The sequence below is a fragment of the Bos indicus x Bos taurus genome, chromosome 13 (assembly GCF_003369695.1).
Source record: "Bos indicus x Bos taurus breed Angus x Brahman F1 hybrid chromosome 13, Bos_hybrid_MaternalHap_v2.0, whole genome shotgun sequence".
Lineage (NCBI taxonomy): Eukaryota > Metazoa > Chordata > Mammalia > Artiodactyla > Bovidae > Bos > Bos indicus x Bos taurus.
In genome coordinates this window covers 15,670,987-15,689,156 of record NC_040088.1, presented here as the reverse complement: position 1 = coordinate 15,689,156, position 18,170 = coordinate 15,670,987, and the positions used below count along the sequence as shown (strand labels likewise).

The window sequence follows — 18,170 nt, the reverse complement described above, 5'->3', positions numbered from 1 at the left end:
TTGGAACCATTCTGTATGGGCCAAAGCTGGGCAGGCCGTGTTGGCGAGGCTGCTAGGGGTCCACTCCTGTGGGCCAGATCAGAGCCACTAGCAGAGAAGGAAACGGGTGAGCAGGGGAGCGATCCCGCAGACATGCACCCCATTTGTGTTCCATGTCACAGACGAGCCTCTTCCTCGTAGTCACTTTGTGTGTGTCTGTGTCAGCATGATCCCTGGCTTTCAGAGTTGGCTCTCAGCTCTTCTTTTCCTGGTAGGCTGAACTCATTTCACTCCTGCTGGTCCTTCATTCTGCCTCAAGATGCAGACGCTGTTGACACTATGTTTATTTGCTTTCTAGCCTTTAATTTTTTGTGTATATATGTTTAATACTTCGGAATACAGATAAAAAATAAAGATCTTAAGGACAAAAGTCTTGTGCCTCTTCAGTTAATGCTGAGTTTTATTTCTTAAAAGAGTAACTCTCTGTCTTTACATCTCTGCTGTCATTCTTGGAAGGGGTGCGCCTCTTCTCCTTCCCAACCAGTAATAGCCCTCCTCATCCTTTCAGGCTTAGCCAGGAGCTCCGGCCACCTCCAGGACCCCATCCCTATACCACATCATTGTGGGCCCTTTCCTCCTCCCCTGACTGTAACTCGCAGCTCTTCTCTGGTCATCCAGTCCTTGAGGCTCGGTTTATGTTATGATTGGTTTTTTGCACACCTTCCTCCTTGGCTTATTCACTGTTTGGGGGAGAGGGGAGCAGTGCCTTCTCCCTTGTTTGTGCATCACTTGTAGCATGCCCATGCTTTGCATGCCATAGGACACAGGAAGGCTGAAGTCACTTGCAGGGAATTTACCTGAAAGAAGGGTGGAGCTGCATGGGTCTTCATGGCGAAGCACAGTACTTCTCTTGGCCTGAGGCTTGTTCTTTTATGTCTGTGTTTACTATTCTCAGACGTGACTTGGAGGTTGACATGTAGCATGCAGGTATTTTGGAGTCAATCTAGTCGACTCTTCTAGAAGTGCTCCTCCAAGCCTTTTCACGTTGTACTCGATTCAGGTTCTCAGGGCACCCCTGGATCCTGGTTTCCAGGAGCAGACGTGGACGTGTTTAGGGGAGATACCTGGGAAGGAAAGAAGAAAGGAAAACAGGCCTGGTGATCCCATGGGTGGGCCTCCTAGGAGAGAAGAATGCAGCGCGTGCCAGGCCTCAGGGGACCGGGAAGGTCAAGAGCTCTCCCACCAGGCCTCCGTAGAGACCGCAGGCCTGGGGATCAAGTGCCATTGAAGAAACATGGCCACCTCTTTGGGTGGAATTGCCAAGAGCCACTTCTCTCAGCGAGGTCCTGTGGGAGCGTGGGAGAAGTGGGGAATTGCCGACCTGCCCATACAGAGTGTAGTGCTGCCTCCTGAGGGGCATATGAAGAGGGAGAGGACTCTGTCCTGCAAACACAGGACCTGTAGATTGCACTTCCAGGAACATCCCTGCCATTCACAGACGTACAGGTTTCCTTTATACAGTGATCACGTGTGTGGTCAGAGCTGTGCTTTCCAGACAGAAATACACATCAGCCTGATGTAATCCACCTTTGACTTGAGTTACACCTTCTGACCTAGTCTGTGGTTAAATGCAGTATGGGGGACGGGGGGCGGGTGGGGTAAAATCAGTAATCCCTCTGCTGCATGTTGACTTAGGTTCACAGCTGAATGCACTTTGGAAATCTAACCTTGATCATTTCTGTCAAATCTTCAATAGAGTCTGCCAGTGAAATGTGACTCCCCAAAATTATAAGAATAAAAATATGATTTTTTGAGTAATTATTTTGTTATCCTTAGTCTGTGTTACGTATAGCCAATCCCTATCCCCCCACCCCCTGCTCTGCCAGTTTTATATTATTTTCATTCTTTCCGTGAGTTACTATGAACCTTTTTTTTTTTAATTTGAGCAATGAAGAATTTTTTTTTAATTTCTTTTAGAAATTTCGGGATTTCTTTAATCACAATGACACCAGTGACCCAACCAGGGATACGTGCGTGATCCTTACTGTGGAAGGGCGGACATTTCCAGTGGACATCTTTTATCTACAGAGGTTTGACAGTCCTTGCATTTTTAGTCAGGGCGATTGGAAAACCAGGTCTGTTCGGTGGGCTGAGAAGCAGCTGTGTCTGCTTGCAGCTTCTAGGGCAGCGCGTCAGGCTGCTGAGGAAGGGCATGTTTGTCACTGATGGGATGTTCTGGAACCCTCCCTCAGTATTGCTGCAGGATTTCAAGTCTCCCTCCAGATGTGCAGGTCTATGACTCTGTGGTCCCTGGCTCAGCAGCAAAGAGCAAAATGGGAACAAGGTTGCAGGGAGGAGGGCTCTAGAACGGTCCAAACTGGGCTTTACAAGACTGTCAACTCGAGTGGTATTGGTGATTTGAATCAATTGGTTCTCAGCCCTCTACATCTTAGCAGGAAGGCCTTGGCTGACATTTTCGGGAGGAGCCTCTTTGAACAGGAAAGGGTCATCCTAATTCCTACTCCTTTTCACTGTACAGAGGAAGACTGGGAGCCTGAATCAGAGGCAGATAAATCCAGAGAGTTACGGGCCTGACTTCTGAGTCATTTTAGAGGGGCAGGCACCCTTGCACTCCATCCACTCCCCTCAGACATGCTGCTCGTGGTCAGGAGGGGAAATGGAAAGAATGTGGAATTCAGCACTGGGACAAGAGACCCACTTTTCCTGGCCAGGGAATCTTTGCATGCTAAAGATAGGACTTTGGTTTGCACGGGCTTTATTGCTTTTCTGTCTCTGCAAATAAAGCCAAAAATAGTAGTTTACATGTAATTATGGATTGTATTTGAATTCTGCATTAAAAAAAGAATGTTTATTTTAATTATTCATATGCTGATTATCTGCTGGGCAGGCGCAAACGAACTTTCACAAGGCTTTGCTGGCAGATTACTAAGGTAATTGATCTGTAATTAATGAACATATTCTGGTGATGAATTTATCTCATACATCTTTTCAGTCCTGTTCCAGATTACATCAAATCAACCGTAGAAACTGTGATGAAAATTCACCAGACTGAGGGAGATGGAGACATATTAGCATTTCTCACTGGTCAGGTAATTCCATTGAACCTTTTTTCCTCTGGCGAACAGACACGTTAAGGCAGTACCAAATACAACTACACTATGCTATGCTAAGTCACTTCAGTCGTGTCCGACTCTGTGCGACCCCATAGACGGCAGCCTACCAGACTCCCCCGTCCCTGGGATTCTCCAGGCAAGAACACTGGAGTGGGTTGCCATTTCCTTCTCCAATGCATGAAAGTGAAAAGTGAAAGTGAAGTCGCTCAGTTGTGTCCGACCCCTAGCGACCCCATAGACTGCAGCCCACCAGTCTCCTCCGTCCATGAAAAAATCTTTAAAAAAAGCAGCACCAAAATATATACAGAGGCATGTTACTTTACTTAGCCATCGGTCTCATGTTTTATTGTCTTTGTGGTTACTTGATTGCCTTAAAAAATTGTTCAGTTTGATGTCATTCATCTGTTGACTCAGTTGCCAGAGAATCATTAGCTCCTGCCTGTTCTGTCTGCCAGACGTTTTAAATTTATCAGCTGATTCCAGAGTAAATCCAAGAGCTAAGCCAGTGGGCCGTTTTGATGCCAGGATTGAATCCTGCACGAGGCACATGCTGCGCCTCTGTGTCGCTGCTGCACCTTTTTCCCAGTGACCTTTGCAGCTCACCCTGGAGGGAACAGGTTGGCACACCACTGGAAAAACAACCAGACAGGCCTAAAGGCTCACTCAAGGTTGTAGCTCTGTTCAGAACTACCCTCTAGTTGTAATCATTTCCACTGGCAAGCATTTTCCATTGTTCAGGAATCTTTTCTAGGACAGGCTTACAGCGATTCTGTGTGCCACAGCTTGTCCATGTGTATGCCACACAGTTTGCTGCAGTGTATTAAAAAAAAACTCAGTAAAATAGTCGTTTTGGTGCATCAGAAATTCTTCTGTTGACTGCAGGTAGTGTGGACTTGAGTAATTAATTGGACAGTCACGACTTTTCACCCCTTGGCCCCATTGTTCAGTTGCATTTGATCAAATACCACCCCACTGTGGAGTGTGAGGACTCTTGACAGTCACAAATCTGACTGGATTTATAGTCCTGACCCCATCCTACATTTTCTTGCAGTCGGATAAAATGACATGCTTCGGTCTGACCTCGTTTTCTTTGGTCCCCATCTCGATGATTTTAGGAAGAGGTGGAAACTGTCGTGTCAATGCTGATCGAGCAGGCTCGAGCACTGGGTCAGACTGGGATGAAGAGACACCTCCGGATTCTCCCCATGTATGCAGGACTGCCCTCCTTTGAGCAAATGAAAGTGTTTGAAAGGGTGTCACGCAGTGTCAGAAAGGTAAGACTAACCCAGGGACCAAGGGCGTTTGCAGCTGTCTGTAATCATGTTGGTGCCCCCTTGCCTTCTACTGGAAAGGTTTATTTTACATTGAAGTAGAACCTGCTAAATAGGAAGGTATTTTAAAGAACTTAAAGTCTGTATTTCTGTGCAGCAGAGCTAAAAGCATACAGAAAGAAAGTCCCAGGTAGTCCAGTGGTTAGTACTCTACTCTTCCACTGCTGAGGGCCTGGGTTCAATCCCTGGTTGGGAAACTAATTTCCCTCAAGTTTTATAGCCAACCCCCCCCAAAAAAACATAAACAAGGATAAAAGCACACAATAAATAATGAGTTGCAAAGATTTCTCAGCCTGCCTCACAGAAAGTTTAGTAATTATCAGAGTAGGTGACTTTCCCTATCACACAACAGTATCTTGGTGTAAAGGGTTGTCTTGGTGAATTGTGATCAGTCAGAAACAGTAGATTAGCTACTGTAAAATGGTTTCTCAGCCATCTGTTTGAAAAATCAGTTTGCCTATAGAGCCAAATTTAAGTCAGTTAATTTAAGGTGTGGCTTAAAAATACCTAGCCTTGAAATTGGGGTGGGGAAGGGCGTGATGAGAAGCACTGGTTTAAAGGAGCCAGTAGGCAACCAGTTTGTTTCCTCTCTGTCCCCTGCCTGGGTCCTGCTGTTTACCCTTCATCCGGTGAGGAAGGTACAGCACTGGCCCAGAGTTGCCTTACAGCAGCTATTTATCAGCAGGTAGCAGAGAACACAGTAGGTGAGGGACGGCTGGTCTGAGGCTCCACTCCCAACTTCAGGTCACTTTTAAGAGGGCATCCTGGCCCTTGGGATGGAGCTTGCTCAAGTCTGTCCAGTCAAACGTGAACTGTAGCCATCCAGTCAGGAGACCTGGGTTACCCTGTGCAGTGGGATGAGTTACTCAACCCCGAGGTCTGGTTTTCTCAGCTGTAAAACATGAATAATAGTAACTTTTAGATAGATGGTTTTATAGCATAAAATCGTGACTCTGCTACATAAAAATAGTAGGGAGATTTTGTAAAATGATCTAAGTAAAAGTGCCCGACCAAAGTTCCAGGTGCCATTTATATGTCTCCTGCTGCTTCACACCCTCCAGGGGGCAGCACTCAGCGCCCTTGGAATAAAATGCAAACCCCTCCTGTGGCCCAGAGACCGTGCATGATCGGGTCCCTGCATCCCTCCTAACCTCATCTTTTATTTAATTATCCTGGCCTGTGGCTGCATCGGCTGTTTCTCCTTCCTCTGCCTGGATCTATGTAGGGCCGGTTGCTGCTTTTTATTCAGGTTTCAGCCTAAAATCATCTTTTACAGAGGCTTTCCCTGGCCATCTAACCTGAAGTAAGCATGCTCCATTATTAACATATTATAACACGATGTATATATTGAACACTACGTAATACTAGAGTATTACCCTATTGCATTTTCCTCCAGGTGTTCGTCACTGTCTTATGTTCACTATTTCTCCACCCAGACATTCACACTGGAATGTGGACTCTCGTCCATTGTCCATTCCTAGCACCTTAAAGTGTGCCTGGCAAAGTGCAGACCCTCAGAAAGCAGTTAGAACACGAATAAAGGGCAGGTACAGGTGGCGATGTGCATCACTTGAGTTGTACAAAAGGTAAAAACTAATGTTTGTTGAATATTTGCTCTGAGCCAAGTACTAGGCTCTAATTATCATTTCATGTATGTTTCGCATTTAATCCGCTGAAGAACCCTGGGAGAGGGTAAATTTTATTATGGAAACAAACAAACATGCTCAGGAGGTTAAGGAACTTGTCCAAGGTCCCAAGCTTAGGGAGAATTGAAACCCAAGGCACCCTGAGCATGAAATTCATCCTAGTCCATCCAGGATACCTAACTGCCTCTCACAGGTTCTACACTATTGAAGATATCTTGACATCTTTAGGACTTTGACTAGTTTATTCAGAGTGAAGACAACCAAAACACTTTTATCCTGACTCTCCTTCCTGTGGGGGAACCTAGGTGATCGTGGCCACCAATGTAGCAGAAACCTCCATCACAATCAGCGGGATCGTGTATGTGATTGATTGTGGCTTCGTGAAGCTCCGGGCCTACAACCCCAGGACAGCTATCGAGTGCTTGGTGGTGGTCCCAGTGTCCCAGGCATCAGCCAACCAGCGAGCAGGACGCGGTGGCCGCAGCCGTTCAGGGAAATGTTACCGCCTTTATACAGGTAAATGTGGCTTTTTTCTCTTTTAGGGGTTTTGCCTTTCTCCTAGTCAGCCTGGGCATCAGAGAATATTACAGGTATCTACCCCTATTAAGCAGAACTTAAGACCCAGATCTTCCTCACAAGGCCTTCTGTAATCTGACCCCCACCACCTTCCTCACTCCAGACATGGCCCTTCTTTGCTACTGTTCCTCACTGGCCAAAGCTAGACCAGTTAAAAAAAGTCTGTATTTATTTATTTGGCAGCATGGAGTCTTAGTTGTGGCATGCAGGATCTTTAGTTGCAGCATGGGAACTCTTGGTTGGAACATGTAGGATCTAGTTTCCCAACCAGGGATGGCACCCCAGGGCCCCCTGCATTGGGAGTGAGGAGTTAAGAATCCTCACTTAACTCCACTGGACCACCCTTAAGTTAACCCTTAAGTTAACTTAACTCTTAAGTTAAGAGTTAAGACTTAACTCCAGCCCTTAAGGAGTTTTCTGTGGAGTCTTAACTCCACTGGACCACCATTGAAGTCCCATGAATTACCGATTATTTGCCACCCCTTTTCTGACCTAGTCTGGGCCTTGGCCTGTCAGCAGCCATGTGACATGTAGCTTGGACCCTTGTTCTGTCTTTCTTAACATTCTCTTAGCATCCTGTGGCATTTTTTTTTTTTTATTCTGGGATCCTTGAATCCTGTGGGGCCCCACAGTGGTTTCCATCTTTCCTCTGGTTCAGAGCACCTTTGCACAGCTGAACCAGTAGGGTCTCTCCTGAGACTCATTGATAGCAGTTGGTCAGCTCCTGCTCCATGCTTGTCTTTGAAGGAGCAACAGGAAATTACAATGAAGACGGTCTTAGCCCTTAAGGAGTTTTCTCTCCAACTAAACAGCAGTCTTGTCTGCAGAAAATGAGGTTTCCAGAGCTGCTCTTTACTTCATTGTACCTCTCTTCTGTGGATGACGGTGTCAAGGTTTCTTTTAATTATCTAGACTTAATTTTCAAATCATTTTTAATTCCCTCCTCTGTCCAGTATCCCTCTGCAGTCACTTAACCAGATCCGGGGGTTTTACCTTTTATCTCTCCTTTCCTTTCAGATTACCATCATCCTTGTTCAGTCCTTGACATCATTTATTCTTTTTCACAGATGTTTACAGAGCACTTGCTCTGTGCCAGGCATGGAAATCTAAAGCCAGTTGAGATACGGTCTGAAGCCACATTGCTGACAGCCTGGTGGTGGAGGCAGGCTTATGAACAGATTAGCATGTTATGGTGTGATAGAGTTGCCATAACTGAATGAGCCTTGGAAGCAGACAGCAGGGAGTTATTCCTACTGGGGAGGGCTTCACAGTCCATAATTGAGCCTGATCTTACCAGCAACTCAGTAGTTAATCCAGGTGAGGGGATAGCAGCAGGGGTTAGATTTCATTACAGCAAGCAGAGGAAGTGGAATGTACTAGTACTTGGAGGGGAGGAACAGGGTAAGAAGGATTCGTGGAAGGGAGGGAGAATGCAGAACCTGAAGTCAGAGAGGTAAGGTTCTTCCACTGAAGGTATTAAGAGGGAATAACGGAAATAGAAAGAGGAAAGCCAGTTTCAAAGGCGAACTGAAATATGGGGAAGAGGAAGTTTCAGGAAACTTAAATTTTTTTTTTATTGAGGTGAAATTTACATAACATGAAATTAACCCTTTTAACTTGAACAGTTCAAGCATTTATTATCTTCACAGTGTGCAGCCACCACCTCTATCTAGTTAGGAAACATCTTTATCACTCTAAAGTAAAAGTCCTTACCTGTTAAGCAGTATTTCTTTCTTCATTTCTCCCTGCTGCCAGCCTGTGACAACCAGCAATCTTTGTTGTCATTTTGAATGGTCAGGTAGCCCTCTGTATCCATAGATTCAACCAACTGCAGATTGAAAATATTTGGAAAAAAAATTCCTGAAAGTTTCAGAAAGCAACACTTGAAGTTGCTTACACACTAGCAACAGTTCATACAGTGTTTACGTTCTATTAAGTACTGTAAGTATGCTATGCTATGCTATGCTATGCTATGCTGAGTCGCTTCAGTCATGTCCGACTCTGTGCGACCCCATAGACGGCAGTCCACCAGGCTCCGTCATCCCTGGGATTCTCCAGGCAAGAACACTGGAGTGGGTTGCCATTTCCTTCTCCAACTGTAAGTATAGAGATGATTTAAAGTATTCAGAGGATGTGTGTAGGTTATATGCAAATACTGTACCATTTTCTGTGAGGGACTTGAGCATCCTCGGATTATGGTGTCTGCAGTGGGGGAGAGGGGTGTCCTGGAATCATTCTCCTGTGGGTACCAAGGGGTGAGTGTATTTGTTTTGGATATTTCACAGATTAATTCACACAGTGTGACATTTTGTGTCTGGTTTCTTTCATTCAACATAATGTTTTCCAGGTTCATTTAAGTGTATCAGTACTTTATTCCTTTTTATGGCTGAATAATATTCCATCGTATGAAGGTACCACAATTTGTTTATCAGTTGACGGTTGTTTCTGCCTTTCGGCTGTTGTGAATAGCGCTGCTGTGAACAAGCATGTATGTGTGCCTCAGTCTGTGTTTTTAATTCCTTTGGATGTACAGCTCGGAGTAGAATTGCAGGGTCACATGGTAATTCTTTATTTAACCTGAGGAACTAAAGTTATTTCTAAGGAGGAAACGGCCAGCATCATCTCATGCCCCAGTGAAATCAAACAGCAGGCTGTAGACTAAAGATAGGCAAGTGGACTTGGGTAAAGGGTGTGGGCAACTTTAGTGGAGATGAGGTTGCGGGGAGACCAGCTGACAGTAATGGGGTACAGCAGATCCAGCCTCTAGGTTTCCTCCACCAATGCTTCCAGAGATCACAGCTCTGAGCAGGGCGCCACCTCCTCTGACCCTTAACAGTTTCCCAGATCCTTCCGGGACTTTCTGGCTTGTCTCCTCCTGCTGTCCAGCAGCACTGACCCTGCACTGCACCCCTGCTGCACTACTCTCTGTTTTGAATCTCCCTTCTGTCTTCCCGCACCCGCTTCTCACACCGTTGGTCCCTTTCCCTGGGCTGTTTCCTCTGCCCAGCGGGTCTGCCTCGTCCCTGGCTTCCGGTCCTGGGTGTCAGTGCCCTAAATCCCTTCTCCCCTCAGCCGTCCTCCGTCCACCCTTCAGCCTCCATTTCTCCTCTGGAGGACCCTCCACTGGGACCTAGCCTGATGCTCATCTCGGTCCCAGACCCTCTGAATCACGGAAATGTCTCAAAAGCTGTTGGCCCACAGCTCCTGCAGCCCTGGGCCCAGTGCCCTGTGTACTTGGTCCTCAGTAGACTCAAGTGTCCTTGAACTCAACCCAAGTGTCCTTGAACTCTTAAGAAGCACCTGCTTCCTATGAGCATCTTCATCAGGATCATCCTCTTATCTGATCGCAGTGTGCTTGGAAAATGTGGTTATCCCCCCAAACGCTCTTGAAACTTGAAGGGAATATCCCATTTGGAACTTCCTGCCATTGCCTGTTTGGAGAAGGAAATGGCAACCCACTCCAGTGTTCTTGCCTGGAGAATCCTGGGGACTGGGGAGCCTGGTGGGCTGTCTCTGGGGTTGCACAGAGTCGGACACGACTGAAGTGACTTAGCAGCAGCAGCCATTGCCTGTTACCCGGAACCTTCCATGTGGGCTCATGCATTTGACGATTTGTATCAATCAGCTTACAGAATATTTATTGTCTCTTTTGTCAAACTAAAGTTTTTTTTTTTTAAGTCCTTCGGTGATAGTGCTGTTTCTTCATGACACCTTTTATTCTGCTCTGACTTTTCTCTGGTTAATTAAAGATTTCTGTTGTAAGCTAGGCCACCTTTTTGTGAAGGAGGGTGTGCACAGGTAAAATGTTGACTGATGTGGGAGGATTTTGTCTATAATCCTTCTCTAAATGATCCATAGACTTTCTGAATATACACAAAAAGGGTTTAATCTCTTCCTCCCTGTTTTTTCCCCTCACCCTTTTTATCTAGCTTCTTTATAAAGGCTTCCCAGAGTCTCTGTCCCTCCCCCCGCTCCTGCCCCTCCCGTCTTGGCCTCCTGAACTCTGTGGTGCCTTTTCCTGTTCGAGGTCACCTTTTGTTCCTGATGGTGTGTGTAAGCATTCATTAATCCGTTCGAGGCAGCATTGGATTCTGGGAGTGACGTATGTGCCTGGCTTGATTTAAAAAGTTGGACAATTTTTGGTCTTTATGAGATTTGGTCATTTTTTTAATATTTTAAAGATATTTTGGTTATTTGGTTTTATTTGGTAATTTATCCTGAAATTGTTCTTTGCTTTTATGTATAGGCCTTGGCTCCTTGGCTCTGTCCCTAGCAGAGGGAACGGAAACAGGGCACCCCCAGTAACACTTGTTGCTTTGTTTTAATGTTTTGCTAACAAGAATCACATTGTAAAAAGCATTCTAAAGTGAAAGGACATACTTTTATAAAGACAGCGTTCTATCACAGTATCATATGAGTCTGAGCCTAGACTCCTAGAGCCCCTCGTTAAAGTGAGAGAAGGACAACGTTTCTTTGGCAGAATGGTCACATTTGATTGTGACATTTTATCCCAAACAGTTCTGATTTCCTATCCCCAGAGGAAGCCTTTGACCAGCTGCCTCAGTCCACTGTCCCTGAGATGCAGCGGAGCAACCTGGCCCCCGTCATCCTGCAGCTGAAGGCGCTGGGGATCGACAACGTCCTCAGGTTCCACTTCATGTCGGTAAGTCCTGCCTTCCATCTGCAGCCGTCGGGACACGGGAATGCTCCCAGGGGGGTGCTGACATCAGTACAGAGCATGCTACCTTTCTGGTGTTTTTCACTTAGCCGTGGGTATCATGTGCAGGGTCTAGGGGAGAACAGCCAGACAAGGGTGACAACTTCTGTTCTTGTCTGTTGGGGGAGAGAGAGTAAGTGGAGTAATGACAGGGTCTGTGTCCTGTGCTCTGAGAGACACAGGAAAGGCCCGCAGTCCAGTTAAGTCATGTCTGAGGTGAGACCTGAAACCCAAGTGGGATTTTAGCGAGTCAGGAGGGGTGGAGTGATCCAGGAGTGTGTCGGCATGATAAAGAAGTATCCCGACTGGGGAAGCCAGGAGGTCTATGGTGGAGCTACAGGGAAAGTCCCTACAGCTGATTGCATTTCTGCTTATTTCCAGGAGTGGGTTTATTGGGTCAAAGGCCATAATCATTTCGTAGGTCCTCGATACATGGCCGAATTCCTTTATAGGTATAAGCTTGCGTAGTGCATGCATGCCTGACTCACTGGCCACCCATCCTGCTGTGTTATCTTCTTTTAGAGTTTTTCTAATTTGGTTGGTGGGAAGAAGAAGGAAAAATATTATCTCTTATCTTTTTTGATTGCTCATAAGGTTAAAAAAATTATCAGTTCAGTTCAGTCGCTCAGTCATGTCCGACTCTGCGACTCCATGAACCGCAGCACGCCAGGCCTCCCTGTCTATCACCAACTCCTGGAGTCCACCCAAACTCATGTCCATTGAGTCGGTGATTCCATCCAGCCATCTCATCCTCTGTCATGCCCTTCTCCTCCTGCCCTCAATCTTTCCCAGCATCAGGGGCTTTTCCAGTGAGTCAGCTCTTCGCATCAGGTGGCCAAAGTATTGGAGTTTCAGCTTCAGCATCAGTCCTTCCAGTGAACACCCAGGACTGATCTCCTTTAGGATGGACTGGTTGGATCTCCTTGCAGTCCAAGGGACTCCCAAGAGTCTTCTCCAACACCACAGTTGAAAAGCATCAATTCTTCAGCGCTCAGCTTTCCTCACAGTCCAACTCTCACATCCATACATGACCACTGGAACATTATCAGCCACTTTAATTTCTTCTGAATTAAACTATTTTAGGTTTATTAGTGATTTTTAAGAGTCCTTTAACTGTTAAAGCCTTAACTAGTTAAAGCTGCTCACCTCTGTCTATAGTCTTTCTTGTAAACAGTTCTTCTAGTTGTTTGTATGTTATTGTTTCGTTACGTGCAGCCACTGTAAACGTTTCCACAGCAAGGTCTTTCCACCTTTGCTCTGTGATTTTCTTTTCTTGTGCTTGTGAAGCACTTCCCCGTATCTCAGTCAGTTAATAAATGCTCACTCATGTTTTCTTCTTGAATTTTTATGACTTGAAACTTGTGTTTTTTGACTCTCTATTCTGTCCCGACCTGGTTGATGTGTGTAACTAGGCCAGATTCCTGGATGATAAAGTCCCTGATGTTGCATGAACAGCGCAAATAGTAACCAACATTGGAATATGTTTGACTTCTCTAGGAGAAAGAAATGCAAATTGAAATAGTGGTTCCACTCTACATTAATTGAATGATCAAACATAAAGAAAAATGATAAAGTCCAGCTGACACAACTTGGGGGAAATGGTTTTGTATTCTGTTTCAGTCCTCATGGAGGACTTTCTGACATTATGAGTTGTAGCAATGCCTGGTATTTCTTCTTGGGAAATTTTTTCCTGAAAATAATTCAAAAGAAACAAATAACATATGTAGGATAATGATTATAGTATCATTTTATATTAAATTAAAAAATATAATAATGAAAATCATAAACTTTTGGATAGCTGAGAAACGAAGAGAATACATATAAATACATCTTCATATATTCCCTTCTGGTTATCTTCCCCTGAAATTGTGGGTTTTTTTTTTTTAACAGTTGAAATCACAGGATGCATATAATTTTATATATTTAGCAGTGATAATTACAGTAGCAAAGAACTGAAAACCACTCAGTTGCCCAGTAGGAAGAAAGGTGCTTATTTCATAGTGTATGACCTTGTTGGATAGCATGCAGCTGTCCCAGGGTCATCACCATGAAGCGGCCATGAGTACAAGAAACAGTGGGAGCAGAACACCAGGCAGTGAGAAAAGCAAACTAAAACTGTACGCACACAGTCCTTCGAGCTGCATTAAAACTGTTTTTATGTGATCTCCAATCAGATGAGGCCGTAGAGAAATACTATTAAGTGTGTGTTGAGGTGAAAATCTTCTGGATGTGATTGGGGGAGGAGGGGGTAAAGGTGTGGGCTTTTTGATTGATGATGAATCCCAAGAGAAGAATTCATCAGGCCTGGGGATTTGACTGCAAACAGGGCCAAGGATTAAAAGGAGTCCAAGAGGGCCTGTCTGTTTTGTTCTGTAATTATTCAGAACCTCATTCAGCGCTCGGTCATTCCTGTTACTCATGTAGTCTCGGCGTAAAGACAGGGGTCAAGCCCCCTTTTAGGTGCTGTGGGTATGTTTCCTCTTCGTAAAGTAGGATGTCGTGGGCACTGGGGAAGGACTAGTGAATCAGTTATGTGATCTAGTCCGAAGCGGTTTGTTGAAGCCCTGGTGTGTCGTGAGTCAGGTCTAGTTCTGCCCTCGTCAGGATGTGCCTGCAGTCAGCACAGCTTCCAGAAGTACACCTTTGTTCCTTGGCAGTCCAGTGGGTGTGAGGTGAAGTTGCTCAGTCGTGTGTGACTCTCTGCGATTCCGTGGACTCTAGCTTACCAGGCTCCTCTGTCCATGGAATTTTCCAGGCAAGAGTACTGGAGTGGGTTGCCATTTCCTTTTCCAAGTGGGTGTGGCAGAGTGGAAAAAACGAGACCTGAGTTCTGTCTCTGGCTTTGCCACCAGTGGCCTCTAGGATCTTGTTCAAATGTCTTTTACATTTTGTTATTCACTTTCCTCACCTGCAAAAGTATATATTTAGAATACATTTGTTGTGAACGCATTTAGAAAAAAGTTATGCAGTTTGCAAAAGGACTATAATTTTATTATGTGGCTTATGGATGAAATCGTTTAGGAGATAGTAGTGATGCTTTGCATACAGTAGTAGGTGTTCAGTAAAGGTTCGTGGAAAGAAAGAAGACATGAGGATCCAGAGACTCAGACTGGAAGTCACAGTATCAGCTTTGTTAAACTTCAGATTGTCTAGCATTCTCTCTATTTCCAGAAGTTCAAATCCAACTGATGTCAGTTGGTCCCTGTAGGGAGGGCCTGGGGCAGAGCTCTGGGTGGTACAAAGATGAATCGTCCGTCAATACTGCAGTATCATGGGGCTTCTTAGAAGGTCGAGACATGAGGTAAAAAGTAGAAATCTTTGATGAGAGTTTAGGGAAAGCAAGAAGGTAGGTCACGGTAAGGACCCATCTCTTCTGATGGGAGTGGAGCCTGAGGGAAAGCTTCAAAGGAAATGTTTACTCAAGCTGAGATTGAAAACCAAGGAGTAGGAAGGGTGCCGAGAGGGAGAGGAAGGACATCTCCAGAGTGGAGGTTGGGAAGTCTGGGGCGTGTTAAAGCAAAGAGTGGGTTTGAGCAGGAAACAGTCGCCTTGTTATGGCTGGTGCTTGATGAAATTAACTTGGGGGATTTATGCTTCTTCCAGCCACCTCCAGCGCAGTCGATGGTTCAAGCACTGGAGTTACTCTATGCTCTGGGAGGTACGTCTGTCTCTTACTCTGTGTTTCTTACTTATTTATTAGTATGTGATATTAGGTTGTATTCACTCTAGGGCTCTTGGTATCTTCAAGGATGGACTTGGTTCTTCCCATATATATGATCCTCTCAGTGACATGTAAGCTTATCGAAATAAGGTGGGACCATGATTGATCCCTGGGTTGGGAAGATCCCCTGGAGGAGGGCATGGCAACTCGCTCCAGTACTCTTGCCTGGAGAATCCCATGGACGGAGGAGGCTGGCAGGCTACAGTCCATGGGGTTGCAAAGAGTCAGACACAACTGAGCAGCTAACACTTTACTTTCACTTTATGATTGGATCATGAAATCCAATCGGGACAATAAATTTATGAAGCATGTCAATACATCAAAAGCTTTTAATAACCATCGCTATAGCTATACTTCCTAAGAGACACCTGGAAGATTCTTTTACCAGTATTTTAGCTGTCACCCAGCTGGGCCTTATTCTCTGTCCCTGACACCGTTCTGAAACTGGCTCAGTGTTCTCTCCCTAAACCCCCTTCCTTCCACTCCTGGAGTTCCAGTGGAGGATTGGGTAGAATACTAGCCTATGATATTGTTGGGACAAGGAGACACCATGTTATGGAGGAACTCTTATTCTCTTGTTTGAAAATGTGGTGTTTTATCTTAAAATAGAGAAAATTGTGGCCTAAATTCACCTCTTTTGGAAGTGTCTTTTCTGTGAACGTTGCCTCCAATGAAGATAATATCCAGTTTGGTATTAAATTTCAGTGGCGGTTTTGTTCTTTAAGATTTTTTTTTAGTTCCTAAGATCTTTATTGAGGTATAATTCATACACCGTGTAATTCACCCATTTAAAATGTGCAGTTCAAGTTAGCCCCAAATGTTGTTGCTGTTCAGTCACTTAAGTCAGGTCAGACTCTTTGCGGCCATGGACTGTGGCACACCAAACTCCTCTGTCCTTCCCTGTCTCCTGGAGTTTGCTCAGATTCATGTCCATTGAGTCAGTGATGCTATCTAACCATCTTATCCTTTGTCAGCCCCTTCTGTTCCTGCCCTCAATCTTTCCCAGCATCAGGGTCTTTCCCAAGAGTTGACTTTTCACATCAGGTGGTCAAAATTTTGGAGCTTCAGTTTCAGCGTCAGTCCTTCTGATGAATATTCAGGTTTGATTTCCTTTAGGATTGACTGGTTTGATCTCCTTACTATCCAAGGGACTCTCAAGAGTCTTTACCAGCACCACAGTTTGAAAGCATCAATTCTTCGGCGCTCAGCCTTCTTTATGGTCCAACTCTCACATCCATACAGGACTACTGGAAAAACCACAGCCTTGACTATACAGACTTTGTCGTCAAAGTGATGTCTAGTTTTTAATACGCTGTCTAGGTTTGTCATAGCTTTTGTTCCAGGGGGCAAGCGCCTTTTAATTTCATGGTTGCAATCACAGTCCACAGTGATTTTGGAGCCCAGGAAAATAAATCTGTTACTGTTTCTGTTTTTTCCCCATCTATTTGCCATAAGTGATGGGGAGAAAAATGGAATTTTCCATAATTTTTTGTGATCCACACAGTCACAGGCTTTTGCGTGGTAAGTGAAGCAGAAATGAATGTTATTTCTGGAATTCCCTTGCTTTCTCTGCGACCCAGTGAATGTTAGCAATTTGATCTCCGCTCCCTCTGCCTTTTCTAAACCCAGCTTGTACATCTGAAAGTTCATGATTCACACACTGCTGGAACCTAGCTTGGAGGATTTTGAGCATTACCTTGCTAGCGTGGGAAGAGAGTGCAGTAGTCCAGAGGTGAGGCAGAGAAAACAGCAGGAGAGGTGGCAGAGAAGCCAGACAGTGTGGGTCATGGACGCTGGGGAAGAGTATTTCCAAGGAGCTGTAGTTAGCAGGCGCGAAGGCTGCTGGGGCCCTGAGGAAAGTGCCCTCTGTGTTTGGCACTATCTGGTTGTGGGTTGGGCCCTGGGAGAGGGAGGTTCTGGGGAGAAGTAGAACCAGGAGAGGGTGGGGGCCGGAGGCGGCTCTGGGGCCATTTCCTTATACTTAGGTCTTTACATAGAGGCCATTGTTGTTTAGTCCCTAAGATATGTCCCAACTCTTTGCGACCCCATTGACTGTAGCCCACCAGGCTCCTCTGTCCATGGGCTTTCCCAGGCAAGAATACTGGAGTAGGTTGCCATTTCTTCCTCCCTCCAAGGGATCTTCCTGACCCAGGGATCGAACCTGCATCTCCTGCGTTGGCGGGTGGATTCTTTACCACTGAGCCACCAGGGAAGCCCATAGAGGCCATTAGAATTAATTTTTCAAAATTGAGTATTCAAGAGCTCCGAGGAAATCTTTGCTTTTTCTACTGTAACAGCAATCAGGTTGAAGCTGATAGTGTATGATTCATCTCCTGGATACACCTTGGCTAGCATGTATTACCTTTTATTCTCCCAACAACTGTACATCTTCCAACGCTGGTACATGCCTTCTGTCTTTTGTTGTTCTTACGGCAGGTCTAGACAAAGACTGTCGCCTAACTGAACCTCTTGGCATGAGAATAGCAGAGTTTCCTTTGAATCCCATGTTTGCAAAAATGCTGCTTGAATCAGGTAGGTGGAGACCAGCGGTTCTCATTGATTTTATTTTGTCGGGAAAGTTGTTTCTCAAATTCTGTGTACCTTGGGGGAGGGGGCACAATGTAGCATGTGCCAGCATTTTTTTTAAGCCTGAAGGAGTTTTCATCTAAAGATGTCTGCTTGGGGCATGTTGTTAACTTGTGATTCAAGGTCCGTCATCATTAATTCAGGAAACGCTTTTGTTTGCTTCCTGTGGGTCTGACACCTGAGTTTTTGTATAAATTTGTGGTGAAAAATACACAACATAAAACTTACCATTTTACTCATTTTTAAATGCAATTAAAAATGTTAAAATGGACAGTTCTGCAGCATTAAGTACTTTCGCGTTGTTGTCCAACCACCACCACCATCCATCTCCAGAATGTTTTCATTTTTGTCAAACCAGAACTCTACCCATTAAACACTTAACTCCCATTCTCCCCTCCCCCAACCCCTGACAACCACTGTTCTACTTCCTGTCTCTATGAATTTGACGATTCTAGGAACCTCATGTAAGTGGAATCATAC

The 18,170-nt window shown here is 45.2% G+C and overlaps 1 protein-coding gene across 1 annotated transcript in view; it reads left to right on the top strand.

Annotated features, from left to right (window-relative positions):
* DHX35 (DEAH-box helicase 35) overlaps positions 1–18,170 on the top strand; it is a 69,565-nt gene that overhangs the window by 34,773 nt on the left and 16,622 nt on the right. The window contains exons 9-15 of the mRNA XM_027558544.1: positions 1,957–2,069; positions 2,993–3,089; positions 4,229–4,387; positions 6,396–6,606; positions 11,205–11,329; positions 14,987–15,041; positions 17,541–17,636. Coding sequence (XP_027414345.1) covers positions 1,957–2,069; positions 2,993–3,089; positions 4,229–4,387; positions 6,396–6,606; positions 11,205–11,329; positions 14,987–15,041; positions 17,541–17,636 — 856 coding nt within the window. The remainder of the gene's footprint in view (positions 1–1,956; positions 2,070–2,992; positions 3,090–4,228; positions 4,388–6,395; positions 6,607–11,204; positions 11,330–14,986; positions 15,042–17,540; positions 17,637–18,170) is intronic.